This window comes from Callithrix jacchus, chromosome 6 (assembly GCF_049354715.1).
Source record: "Callithrix jacchus isolate 240 chromosome 6, calJac240_pri, whole genome shotgun sequence".
In the NCBI taxonomy this organism is placed as follows: Eukaryota; Metazoa; Chordata; class Mammalia; order Primates; family Cebidae; genus Callithrix; species Callithrix jacchus.
In genome coordinates this window covers 2,492,222-2,506,452 of record NC_133507.1, presented here as the reverse complement: position 1 = coordinate 2,506,452, position 14,231 = coordinate 2,492,222, and the positions used below count along the sequence as shown (strand labels likewise).

At 46.6% G+C, this 14,231-nt stretch overlaps 1 protein-coding gene across 22 annotated transcripts in view; it reads right to left on the bottom strand.

The window, feature by feature from the left end:
* The window catches only part of OCA2 (OCA2 melanosomal transmembrane protein), a 431,394-nt gene that overhangs the window by 206,811 nt on the left and 210,352 nt on the right, over window positions 1-14,231 (bottom strand). For all 22 annotated transcript variants that reach the window (XR_013536485.1, XR_008482351.2, XR_013536487.1 and 19 more), the window contains one exon: window positions 10,127-10,220. Coding sequence is in view for 15 of the 22 variants with exons in the window: in XM_054258175.2 (XP_054114150.2) it covers window positions 10,127-10,220 (94 nt within the window). In the remaining 7 variants the exon portion in view is untranslated. The remainder of the gene's footprint in view (window positions 1-10,126; window positions 10,221-14,231) is intronic.

Below are 14,231 nucleotides of genomic sequence, written 5' to 3'. Positions count from 1 at the left end.
CAGCCATGCTCTTTGGCACCCCAGAGCCTAAGCAGGAGACACAAGTAAACAGCCTCCAGATGATTCAGGCCTCAGCCTCTACCAGCTCTGGTGATTCCCAGTGGGGCAGGGCCAGCTGCCCTTTCAAATTCCACAAAGACGGCAGAGTTAGGAGTGAAACAGTTGCTGTTGCTGTAAGGCCTGCATTTTGGGATCAAAGAGGAGCCATTGTTTCCATCAACACGAGTAGTAAGATCACTGCATGGTTACTAGAACCTCTTCTGCACCAGCTCTCTTGGCACCCTCCTGACAAGTATTTATGGCTCTCGTGGCTTTCTCAGACTGTCCAGAACTCTCTGGCCTTCAGGAACCTCAGCTCCTGGCTCTCAGCTCCTGCCACAATCATTGTAACATTCTCAGGGCCGCTGATTAGAAGCGTTCAATATATGAATCTACCTACATGGCATCATCCTAAGGTTGAAGATTTTACTTCGAGGTGCAAACCAAATGGAAGGGTTCTTTGGGTTTGCATTGAGGGAGGAAAAGGGGAAGAAGTGAGTGAGTGGCTTTAAGTTTTCCTTCAGACATAGAGGGTCTGGCTGCTTTGAGAAGTCTAAGACCCGCTTCTGCTCTAACCAAATGAGAGCTGCAAGTAAAGCAGCCTCATCTGCTCTTTCTTTTCTTGTCTTGTCTTTTCTTTCCTTCCTTCCTCCATTCCTTCCCTAGCAAATGTAACATGTTACTGGATGAGACTAACTTTGAAATTTACATTTAGATATACTGATCTCACATTCATGATTTTAACCCTCAGGGGGAAAAAGTATTTGACTCTGGTTCAGGGAGTTTACAGCACTGTGATCAATACAGAGATTAACGTTTGAAAAGGCACCAACATTACATTAGCATCTGTTTTGACCTTTAAGAAAATATGAATGTCTGCCTGGCTCCCCTTGAAGCAGGAGACAGAATGTGGCCTTCTTAAATCTACAAAGAATGTCATTATGTTTACTGCTAGTCAATGGTAATGATCTCTCTGAACCACACTGAACAAAGCCAGGTCATTTTCAAATATTGCTTCTAATAAAGTATTTTCTACATGGTTTATTCTCTAGATATTTTTTCACTCATTCATTTAATTTATAAACTCGATGTTTTCAAAGCCTCACAATAATTAGCTAAGTTCTAAGAAATCACAGAAGAAAACAAAATAAGGTGACAAAAGCCTTCCTGGAAGCTAAATTCCATAACTAAATTCAACTTAGTGTGTCTCTATGTTTAAAGAAATGGTAACAATCTACATTATCAATGAAACACTCTTTAATTGGCTGGTGTACCTTATGTGGGTGGCACTGAAATGGTAAGGCCTGGTCCCCAGGGGGGAATGTCCTGAAGATTCTGCCCAGTGAGGGAAACAGCATTAGCATAATCTCTAGTTGGAAAATCATTTTCTCCAAGGAGCAAAATAAAATCATATCATCCTTAGGAAGTGCAGTAAAAAATACTCCTCGGACATGGCAGAAAGAACAAGTGGTGGGCTGTGGATCAGCAATGCCACCATCTTGCTTGTAGTGGGCAGGGTAATGACACCCATACAATTCCATGTCACTTCTACACACAGTAAACTCCACAGATCAACAAGAAATGCAGATTCAGCCACAAGGATAGCCTGCCTTTCAACATAGCTAGAAGATGGAGAGCACCACAGACTCCACATTACTTGGCAGTAAAGAAGAAAACACCAATTCCCAGCTGAGCTGTCTCTCAGGCCCCTGCCCCACACCCTTGCCGGGAGCCAGAGAAATCCAGAAATTTTTCTTGAGAAAGAGAAGAAATAAAAATCCTAAAACTGGAGAAAATAATAGCCAGAAGTAGGAAGGCGAACCTAAGCATAAAACCACTGGAAAACGACCCTGGTGGACTTGCATAGAGACTGCAGAGAAAAGACACTGATGTACACTGAGCCCCAGGTAACAGGCAGGCACCATCATTGGCAAGAGAAGACAGCAAACAGGCTTGCCCATCGGAGCCTGGCAGGGGAAGGGGAAAAGCACTGAGGGGGAAATGCAGAATCCTAGAAGACAAAAGGAACCAAAAATGGATGGACATCCCCCGCTACTTAAAAAAAATAAAGCTATTACAGAGACTGCTCCCCACAGCACTGACCAACTAGAAATCTTCTCAAATTAGGAACCCTGGAACTGACTCTGGCTGGCAGCCCTGTCCAGAAAGTACATCGATGAGCCAACTGCCCCTGCACCAGGCTTTCCTAATAAGAAAACAGAGCATGAGAATCTAAATTCTAAAGCCAGTAAAGCACTCCCCAACAAGCCACATTTAAACTAGGAAATACAAAACTGCATACAACACTCGGTATTGAATTCCGCACTCTCAGACAGAAACTGGGGGTGTGCAAAATCAAGCTGAATCCGAAACCCAAATGCTAAGAGCAGAAAGAGACAGAAACATGAAGAAATAAAACGAGAAGTCAAAGAAAAAAAACACATCATGTCAGAAATGAAGATTAAATTATAAGGTGTTCAAGGAAGACCATAATCAAATGGAAATGTAATAAGGGGCATTAAAGAAAAAAAGCAAACAAGAGACCAAAAACAAACTGAGTAATAAAACGAGCCAGAAAGGATGTGGGTGAAATGGAGACAGGCCAATGAGACCCAACACGAAGAGATCCATGAAACAATGAAATACAGCAAATGCTTAAAACACTGATCCAGGAACCCTCTCAGGACTCAAAGGAACACAGCATGCTACATGTTAAATAGGCCCAGGGAACACCATGGGAAACCTGGGAATATCTTAGTAAAACTAATAGACTGAAGATGAATCTGTAAAATCCTCCAAACCTGTAGCAAAATGATCAAGTAATTTCAAAAGTAAGAGAACTGGGCTTGCATCAGATGCCCTACACACATAGATCTGAGGCCACGATGGAACAACACCTTCATGAAACCCAAAGAAGGTATGTGTGAGCCAAGGGTGTGCTAGACAGAAGCAGAATGTCTTGTCCAATGTGAAGGATATCGAAGGCAGCCTTTTTTTTTTTTTTTTTTGAGACGGAGTTTCGCTCTTGTTACCCAGGCTGGAGTGCAATGGCGCAATCCTGGCTCACCACAATCTCCGCCTCCTGGGTTCAGGCAATTCTCCTGCCTCAGCCTCCTGAGTAACTGAGATTACAGGCACGCGCCACCATGCCCAGCTAATTTTTTTTGTATTTTTAGTAGAGACGGGGTTTCACCATGTTGACCAGGATGGTCTCGATCTCTTGACCTCGTGATCCACCCACCTCAGCCTCCCAAAGTGCTGGGATTACAGGCATGAGCCACCGCGCCCGGCCATGAAGGCAGCCTTAAACCTACAAAAACTCAGGGGTGCTGTACTCAGGAGCTGTTCTTGGGCTCTTAAAGATTAACTTCAGCTGTCAAAGGCAGGATCGCTTCAGCAAAAGGGCCAGTGGTGAGCACCTAACAGACTTCCTTGTGGATCTGGAGAAATGAAAACAGAACAGTGGTGGAAGAACAATGAATGATGCTATAGGTTTTGAAAGTAGAAATACATCAATTAGTAAGTGGGCGGGGAAAGAAGGGAAGAGAAAAGTACTGTAGAATAAACTTATCAGTGGTCATCTAGGCAAGAGGTGGAAGTCAAAGGATATCATCAAAGATACACACACTAGGTATTAAAGACTACATAAGAAAACAGAAGACTAAAGGCACAGGAAAAAGCCTAAGAACAAAGGTAATCGCTAGAAAAATACAAACCTTTCAAACTCCAAGAAGAGATTTTAGAAAATAAAAGAACAAAAAATATATAGAGAAACAGCGCAACTAAAATATACATAAAACCTATAATATGGAAAACGTTTGAATCATATCAATAAATGTGAGTGGGCTAAACTCATTTATTCAAAGAAAACAATACTTTTATTTTGGTTCACAAAGCAAATTCCAACAATATACAGTCTATATGAGACACTCCTAAAACAAAGTGATTTAGAAAGGCTAAAAGCTAAGCAAATGATTTGTGATTTCAATACTGGATAAAGTACAATCGAGCCACAGAGTGTTAAGCATGACAGAGGGGATTTTTAATAGAGCTAAAAGCTTCCAACTCACAGTGGAGACAGAAGAGTAGTAAATATGTATCCGCCAAATAACACAGTAACCACCTTTCAAAGATAAACAGGAAGAGATTCAAGGACAAATAGAGACATACTTGTAACAGGAAATACTTAACATGCCACTTTAAATACACAACAGATTTAGGAGACAAAAAGCAAGTAAGGATATAAATGACCTAGTATAATATGGGGTAGACTTTAGAAATGTGTCTACAGTAACAATAGAGAATGCACACATAAAATATGATCAAATTTGGTCACAAAAAAACCAGAGGTAAGTTCCATCAAAGTAAAAATTAATAAATAAAAAGATTCTTCAACCTGGAAATTGAAAGCAAAGTGTTGTTAAAATCCAACTCAGATGAAAGGCAAGCCACAATGAAAATACAGAAACCCTAGAAGTAACGGTAATGGTAGCAGTGTTCAGAGGAAAAAGCATCACCCTAAACACTTATGAGAAATAAAACAGACACATAAAAATAAATGAATTAAATCTGAAATTTGAAAAAAGAAAGAATGCAAAGTAAGCCAAGAGAAAGCACTAGGAAAGGAATGATAAAGACAAATGCAGCAACTAACAAGGCAGAAAACAGAAAACTAGACCTAAGAAATGCAACAGTCTTATTTTTTGAAAAATAAAATAGAACCAGATGGATCACAAGCCACTAATCAAAAATAAATCCACAGATAAGAAATGAAAAGGGGGAAATAACCACCAAAACACAAAAAATTTAAAAATAATTACAGGAAAATATTTGCAGACCTCTCTCGATACCAGTATTTTAGTGTAATTGTAAATTGTGTCTATTCCAACTTCTGATACTAGTAAAAGTGTAATCCAGTATATTGTCTCTCATAGTTCCAGTAATGAAGACAGTGCGGTACTGGTAAAAGACGGCCATCCAGATCAATATGCCAGAACAGAGAATCCAGGAACAGACCCACAAGGTACACTCAGCTAATGAGTGGCAATTACAAAGCAACTCAATGGAGGAAGCACAGCCTTGGCACCAAACGCTGCCAGAGTCCCACAGTATTCACAGGCAAGAGAGAGAGAGAGAACCTTGATCTAAACCTCACACCTTATATGAAACTTAACTCAAAATGGAACATGAACTCAAATGTAACATGTAAATCAATAAAATGTGGGGGGGAGAATAAGAGCACAGGAGATAATCTTTGAAAAATATCTAGGGCAAGGCAAGGAGTTCTCCTGTTGTCATGCTTTTGACACCAAAAACACAACACATTTTTAAAAAAATGACACACTGGACCTCATTAAGATTCAAAACTTTTGCTTTGTAAAAGAACCTGTTAAGTGGATGAACATACAAACTGGAGAGAGGGAGAAAGTGTCCTGCTCTATTCATAAAAGTCCCAAACTACAAACAAGGCAGGTGCTCTTCAATGGGTAGATGACTAAATGAACTGTAGCCATCCGTACCATGGAATGCAACGAAAAGGAATAAAACACGGGCATGAGAAATAACTTGGATGAATTGCCAGGCGGTGATGCTGACTAAAAACAGCCCACACGAAAAGGTCACACATTGTACGATTCCATTTATGTGACATTCTTGTCATGACAGTGTTAGGGATGGAGAACAGACTGGGGCAGGGGTAGAGGTGGGAGGGAGGCGGAGCTGGCTGGGAAAGGCCAGCCCATGGGTGCCTCATGGCAATGGAACCCTTCTGTGGGTGCCTCGTGGCAATGGAACCCTTCTGTGGGTGCCTCGTGGCAATGGAACCCTTCTGTGGGTGCCTCGTGGCAATGGAACCCTTCTGTGGGTGCCTCGTGGCAATGGAACCCTTCTGTGGGTGCCTCGTGGCAATGGAACCCTTCTGTGGGTGCCTCGTGGCAATGGAACCCTTCTGTGGGTGCCTCGTGGCAATGGAACCCTTCTGTGGGTGCCTCGTGGCAATGGAACCCTTCTGTGGGTGCCTCGTGGCAATGGAACCCTTCTGTGGGTGCCTCGTGGCAATGGAACCCTTCTGTGGGTGCCTCGTGGCAATGGAACCCTTCTGTGGGTGCCTCGTGGCAATGGAACCCTTCTGTGGGTGCCTCGTGGCAATGGAACCCTTCTGTGGGTGCCTCGTGGCAATGGAACCCTTCTGTGGGTGCCTCGTGGCAATGGAACTCTTCTGTGCTTGGACTGCAGAAGTGGCATCATCCTGCTGTGATCTTCCACTGTAGTTTGTCAAGATTTTACCAACAGGGGTTTCTGCACAAAAGGCTCACAGAATGTCCCTGAATTATTTCTTACAACTGCACATGAATCTACAATTATCTTGAAAGAAAAAGGTTTAAAAAATTAATGAAAGCATAAAGTATAGATAAAATGGAGCTAAAGTTTGTTTCGACTACAGAATATCTAAAATTCCCTTTCAAAAACTTAAAATACAAAAATAAGCTAAAAGATAGTCACAACATATACATCAGAACTGATTTCTGTAGATGCAAGAGAGCTTCTGAAAAATATGAAAATTCATCTCTCAAGAGAAAGACAGAGGCAAAGGATATAAATGGAAAGTTTACAAAATAAATGCAAATATTCAATGCTTATACAGAAAGAGTATCATCTCAGTAGAATTAATTAAAACAAAACATGAGTCTATTGTTAGCCAGCCAGATGAACCTTAAGTGTTCAAATGGCAGTGATGAGTTTCAGCAGAAAAATTCAATAAAATGCATGGAGAGCAACATTTCTGGTCGCCAGCTTGTCAATATTTATCTGGATTCTTAAAACATCATTCATTTAGCCAGCGGTTCTATGTCAGATAATTTATTTTCAATTATCGGAAATGAAACAAGGTTTTATCTGTAAAGATATTTATCACACCATAACAAGAAACAGCAAGGAACCTCAATGCCTCAGCGTAAAATAAACTGGGATATATCTGCTTGTTGTAGGCACAGCTATTTTGTTTTGGAAGGGACAATTAGTGTCCTGGTAAAATGCTCACAATAGAGTATAAAGAATAACAGGTAGGACACAGTGTGATTTAAAAGCCTTGTAAAAAAGAAATATGTAATCTATGGTAGGCAGGAGAAATGTATAAAAACACACCAAATTACGATCAGTGGCTATTTCTCGTAGCAAAATTATAGGCTACTTTTATATTTTATTATTTTACATATTTTCCATTAAATACTTATCTGCATCATGAGAGAAATGGTAATTTTTAAAAATATTCTGCACTGTATATCACAGGAAGCCACCTTTTGTGAAAGGAAATCTTTGAGTTAGGAAAGTCAAATTAGTTCATTTGCAATAGCAAATTAAGCAATTCATGCAAATAAAGGCCCTACCAAAATCAGTTAGCCATTCCCTGGGGGAAAAACTGCTCTGATTTCTGCACAGTGAAGGCCTGGCAAGAAGAATGGTCAGAGCTGGAAGAACTGGAACCAGGCAAAAACAAGGAAAGGACTCTGACCACTCACCCCTGACACACGCTCCCTCCAAGCAGATGTGTGGGATTCACAGGCTGGGACTACTGAGCTTTCGGGGAGACCACCAGCAGTCTTGCCCAAGCTTTCTGAGGCCATTGAGTTCCTGACTGCCATGCTGGCCGCTCACCATGGTAACTGCACTCACACACACGTGTGTGTCATACACTGCACACCAAATGCAAGACCTATGTGAAAAGTTCAGTGCACACATGCTTCACCCACTGGAGCTGCACCTCAGGCACTTTACAGGTCCCAGGTGGAGCGGACACAAACGCTTTCAGTCAGGCAGATGCCGTGGTTATATTCTGAAGTGATGCTCGGGAAAGATCAGACTGGGGTTGCCCCAAAAACCTTATTTTTAAAACAATACTAACACCAGCCTTCCCATGCCCACCAGTGAGACCAACTGGTGTTGCAAAAGGCCATGAGGTTTTCCTGCTCTCTGAAAGCCAGCCTAGGGGTTGTCAGGAAGTCGAGGGGCCAGTATGGTATGCTTGGCCAACCAAAGAAGAGATGGAAGACATGAGAACGACGGCCTTCCTGCACTGCAGAAGTCAGGAGGCAGAGCTGGCAGGGAGGAGGAACTGAGTCTCCTGCTGCCAGTCACTCAGCGCGCTTGTCTCTGACCCCCTCTCTCAGCTGTGCTCTGGGTCTGATCCTCATCAACCATGGGGCAAACATGAGAAGCTGTCAGTGTGTGGCACGCCACCCTGCAAAGGCCACTGCTGTATTTGCTGTAATAAATGTTGTTCTAGTTAAGATAATTCTTGTTTAGCTGACAGGAGGATTCCTTTTAAGCTCAGCAGAGGCAGATGAGAGTCCAAACAAAAAGAAGCTGGTCAGGCATTAAGTTCTGAACCCTGTCCCTCAGCGGCAGGGTCAACAGTGTGCCCAGAGTCCCACCGGGAGATGTACATTCAGTGTCCCGAGGCTCACACCCACATCACTCGGGAGTGTCACTCAAATGAATGCCTCAGCAACATTACCAATACTAAGTTCTTACAAACTATGGAAATGGCCAATATAAAAAGTCTTGCAAAGCCAGTGTGCTAGTGTTGAAAGAGCGTGCTGTGCATCCTCACCTGGGCATGACGGCCAGGGTTCTGTTCCCAAGCCAGCCCCAGGTGGCAGTACCTAGCACAGAGACTTCTGCCTCCACTGGCTACAGGGTTCTCTGCCACTCAGCCAAAGCTGGGGTTCCAAATCTTTACCCGGGGCTGGTTCTTAGAACCATCATCACCCATACACCCAGTGCAAGTGTACAAAGAACTCCACAGAAACCTTGCTCAACACCAAACGAATGAAGTTCATTTTAACAGCGCCATGTGACATGGGCTTCCAGTTTCCGTTCTGCCCACTCACCTGTTTCCAATGTGCAGTGTGCCCTTCACACACAGGCGTGCTGGTAATCAGGGCCCCAGCGTGTACTCAGCTCCTCCTAGAGCAGGCTCTCCTCTGAAGGTACCTACCGCACTCCCCCACTGAAGGCCTTGTCTCTGCGCAGCCCTCTTTAGAGATGCGCACACAAGAGAGTGATGCCGCTGCCAGGCCTCCCCCAGCTGACCACCCTGGCTTCAGTCTACAGCATTACTAGGCCTTTGCTACCAGGGACTATACAGTCCAGTAGGGGAAGGTCAGACCCGATATGTGCCGTCCTCATGGACAGTCAGGGCACAAGTTCCATTGGGACTTTCAAGAGGACAGCCACATGAGATAGCTGGCAGGCCCACAGCCATTTCCTGACCCCCTGCCTCAACCCGAGTCACTCAGAATGTGTGACCCATCCTCTGTGTTATGGAGCTAATTTCAGTAATACACTTTTTTCTTTTTTTCGAGATGGAGTCTCACTCTTTTGCCCAGGCTGGAATGCAGTGGCGTGATCATCTCAGCTCACTGCAACCTCCACCTCCTGGGTTCAAACGATTCTCCTGCCTCGGCCTCCTGAGTAGCTGGGATTACAGGTGCATGCCACCACGCCCAGCTAATTTTTGCATTTTAGTAGAGATAGGGTTTCACCATATTGGTCAGGCTGGTCTTGAACTCCTGACCTCGTGATCCGCCCACCTCGGCCTCTCAAAGTGCTGGGATGACAAGCACGAGTCACTAAACTGGGCCTTTTTTTCGTTTTTTTTTTTTTTTTTTGAGACAGTCTCACTCTCTCACCAAGGCTAGAGTGTAGTGGTGTGATCTCAGCTCACTGCAACCTTCCCCTCCCAGCTTCAAACTGGGAGTCCTCCCAAGTAGCTGGGACTACAGGCACATGCTGCCATGACCGGCTAATATTTTGTGTGTATTTTAGTAGAGACAGGGTTTCACCATTGGTCAGGCTGATCTCAAACTCGAGAGCTCAGTGTGCCCACCTCGGCCTCCCAAAGTGCTAGGATTACAGGCATGAGCCACTAGCAATAAATTTTTAATGTATTTTTTTCTGAGCTAATCTCAACTATACCAATCTCTCTATTTACAAAAAATATGCTTATCTTAGTGTTTAATGCACTATTTATTAAGTAAGCTTAGAAACTAGACAGTTTAACAGAAATTTAAAGTGAGTTTAAAAGTACCTGAAAAATTCCATGAAGGAGAACCCGTATCCGTGCTGTTCTGCAATGCCTGCACACACGACGTTTGCCGACGCGCCAATCAGTGTCCCGTTACCTAAAGTCGAAATTTAAAAACAAAACCCCAGTTGATATTGGTGGTAAGCTTCTGTTCTCTTTGGTTTGTAAAATTTTTATCATCTCACAGGATTTGATTTGATGATTACAGTCAAAGTGACTGCTCTATAAATATCTGGAAACATACACACACACACACATAACAGCAGAAAATAAGCTGTTTGCAAAAACCATGATTCATTTCTGGATAAGACCACGGCTGTCGTACATAATAGAGAGGAGGAATGCTAAGGAGAATGGGAAAGTCACTGTGGGATCGTGTGTCTTTCAGAGGAGGATGCAAGCAGGGCCAGCAATCCAAGTAGGAACCTGTGTCCCTCGGGAATGCAGTCTCAGACAGAAACCACCTTCCTCTGGACCCCAGGCCCAGACACTAGGAAACCCTTTCAGTGGATGAACGGATAGATAAAAACAGCCAGGTGAAACCCCATCCCTTGACATCTTCGCCAACGGCATCTCCTTGACATGAAACGGCTCTCTGGGTAAGCTTTTGCGACTGTGCCCATGACAGGGACATGCTGTGCTTGCACATCTGTGTGCCATCCTTGCGGCTGGTGAGGAATAGGGCTAAGGAAGTCACCACTCGGGTCATCAGATTCACCCCACACACACTCACACCCACACGCAGGGAGTGCCCAGGAGCCTCCTCCATACACTCTGGACATCAGATTCACCCCACACACACTCACACCCACACCCAGGGAAGGCCCAGGAACCTCCTTTGTCCCTCACAGCCATCGTGGGCAGTGTTCATGGACAGGCACATGACACAGGCTCAGCCGGTTCAGCTGAGCCCTGACGTCTCTGCACACACACTGAGGAAGAGTTGTCTGTGTCTCCATCTCTCCCTACTTTTATGTAGGATTGGTGAACAGTGAGACCCTGCCCTGGAGCTGCTGACAGCATGTCAGTGAGGGGAAGCAACCTTTCTGAGACTGAAAAACATGAATAACAGAGCAGGTGGAGGCCCCACATGTGCCAGGCAGTGAGCCAGGAAGTGGTGAGGCCCAACCGTGAACCATCCTAGTCCAGAGGAAGATCGAGGGGTGGGGCTCAGGCTGCCCCAAGCCACCCTCAGTTGTTCTCTTTCTCTCTCAGTCTCTCCGTAAGCAGTGGAGGGACAAGTGGGTCAGCTAGAAGTGGAGACGCTAACCTAAGAGTGGGAAGAATGATTAAAGATTTTTCTGGGCGAGGGGTGGGCCTTGTACTTTGGAGACAGCCACACAGAGTGTCTGAAGGGCCCAGGGCAGCAGTGAGGTTCTTTGGGGCAGACCCCTCTGGGCACTGCTGCACCTAAGTGTCCATCCCACCATCCTGCCTGCCAAACCTGCTCCTTCCCCAGCCAGAAGACCTGCCCAATGAGACTCCACCGCCTTGCCAAGCCATCATGCATGGCCATCATTTTTCTCTGTCTGACAAGTCTCTTCCCACAGAGAAGCCCAGGGTCCTCAGCAGGCCTGGCCTGCTCGGCCCCCATGAAGGCACCTGGCTGCCAGGACAGCATCAGCCTGCCCCCTAAACACTGACCACTCCAGGATGCCACGAACAGGGCCTAGCCCACGGTCCAAGTTCACATTCCACAACTTGTGTGAGTGCTAAAAATAAAAACCTACACTGACGTTCTCTCCTGTTAAGGATTAGTGATTGGAAAATGCTGCTTTCCAATCAGAATGACAGTTGTGCAGCCGAGTACTGCCCAGATGGAGAACATCTCATCCTGTCTGCCGTGGGCATGGACTCCCGACGGGTGAGGGGCCACTTTCCGTGTCCTTCTCCACATTGCTGAGATGAGCTGCTCAGGAGGCTGTTTTGGTCCTGAGCTCTTCTGGACTCAGGGAAAGGAATGGGGAGGAGGAAAGGATGCTGAAGAATCTGCCAGGCAGAGGGTCTGCGTGCCACCTGGGGACTACCTGAGGAAGGTCGGGCAAGGATGGGGAGCATGTAGGGAGCCCTTTCCTTGGAAGAGGAGATGCGGCTGGGATCACATGAGGGCAGGGCTGGCTTCTATCATGGGGTGACTGCTGAGCCTTTAGACATCAGACATCTACCCACCTTCTCAGGAGTGTCTGTGGGTGATACCGCAGGGGCTGCTCTCCCCTGTACCCGGATATTGCCGAAGCACCTGCCTCCCTCTCCGAGGGTCCTCCTTCTCAGCCACCTCCTTGCAGAAGTCCTTTGACCTGCTCACAGACTCACTGCCTAGCAGGCAGGACATCCACTCATTAAGTTGCATGGAGCCCTGTTTCTTTAAAGGATGCTTTATGGACAACAGAAACCTGATGAACAGCACTTATACACACAGGGCAACCACCCACTCCCTGGTAAAGAGAATCCTGGAGGGAGAGGGCAGGGAGCTGGTCCTAGGCCTACTGCAGTCAGGCAGGTCTCCACTGTTCCTGGCCTCACCCTCCCCTCACAGGATGGCTTCCCAACCATACCTAAAGCAGGAGGGCAGGGAGGAGAACTGGCGCCAACACGTTTTGATGACGAAGGCAAAGGCTACGGCAAAGCTCCTGCACAGGCACCTCCTGTCTTATTGGTCAGCAAAATGAGACAAGCAAGGCTGGTACCAAAGCAGAGAGGGGGTCAGAGACAGGAGGCCCTGGAGAGGGGGCCACAGGGAGGAGGCCCTGGAGAGGGGGCCACAGAGAGGGGGCCACAAAGAGGAGGCCCTGGAGACGGGGCCACAGAGAGGATGCCCTGGAGAGGGGGCTATGGAGAGGGGGCCACAGAGGAGGCCACGGAGAGGATGCCCTGGAGAGGGGGCCACAGAGAGGAGGCCCTGGAGATAGGGCCACAGAGAGGAGGCCACGGAGAGGGGGCCACAGAGAGGAGGGCACAGAGAGGGGGCCACAGAACAGAGGCCACAGAGAGGAGGCCACAGAGAGAGGCTGGGAGGTTACGGATTACCCCTGGCAGGTCCTACACAGAGTGTGTCAGCCAGTGCGACAGACAAAATGCTAGATCTAAGTTCAGAAGACCTCAGTTGAAGTCTCAAGCCTTCTAAACTCTGTAAGCTGAGTAAATCACAGACTGTTTCTGTTATATTAACTGAGGTGTTTGTGATAGTCAGGAAAGGAAGATGCAAAACCAGACGGTGTCAGCTGTAGGGCGCATTTGTCTCCTGGTGACAGGCAGTCCCATGTGGAGCGACCTCCACCTTCCAGGTTCAAGTCATTCTCCTGCCTCAGCCTCCCGAGTAGCTGGGACTGCAGGCACATGCCACCTTGCCCAGCTAATTTTCATATTTTCGTAGTGTCAGGGTTTCACCATGTTGGTCAGGCTGGTGTTGAACTCCTGACCTCGTGATCTGCCTGCAGGGTTCTGTGGCACCATCAGCACCTGCTCCCTGCACCTGTGTGCTCTGCTGTCTGCCAACAACACGCTGAGCCAGCCCACACTTGGGCTGCAGACGCTACAGGCATCTCCTCACCGCGCATCCAGGCATGGCCATGGCAGGAGGGAGTGCGATCCCCATGAATACTGAGGTTTGGTCTCAGGGCCAGGAAAACCATGATCAGAAGCTCCTCCCTCTCCCACAGAAGACATCCCCTCATGTCACCTGGACTCCACATGGCTTTGGTCTGCCCATCCCTATGAGCTGGGACCAGAAACCCAGCTGCCCATCCCTGCCTGTCACGGGCTGGGGCAGAGATGTAGGGAGTCCGCTTCCTCTGTTTATGAGGACTGTCACCAGCTTCTCCACCTTCTCCAGCTTCTCCTGGGTTAGTTGTGAAGTTTGCACAAGAGTAAGAATATGAGATGCCACATTCAGATGCCAGTGACATTGCAGTCACTTATTAAGAGGCTAGCACAGTTTTCCGGGTATTCCACGTGGCATGGGCTCCACATGGTGGGGAGGACAAGGCCCCAGGTGTCACTTCCCCCGCTCAAACCTCCCTCCCAGTTTCCAGTGACGGAGAAGCACAGGGGTCGGGCCTCCACATGAACAGCTCTGCCTGTCCTGGCACACTCGGGCCAACCAGTGTGG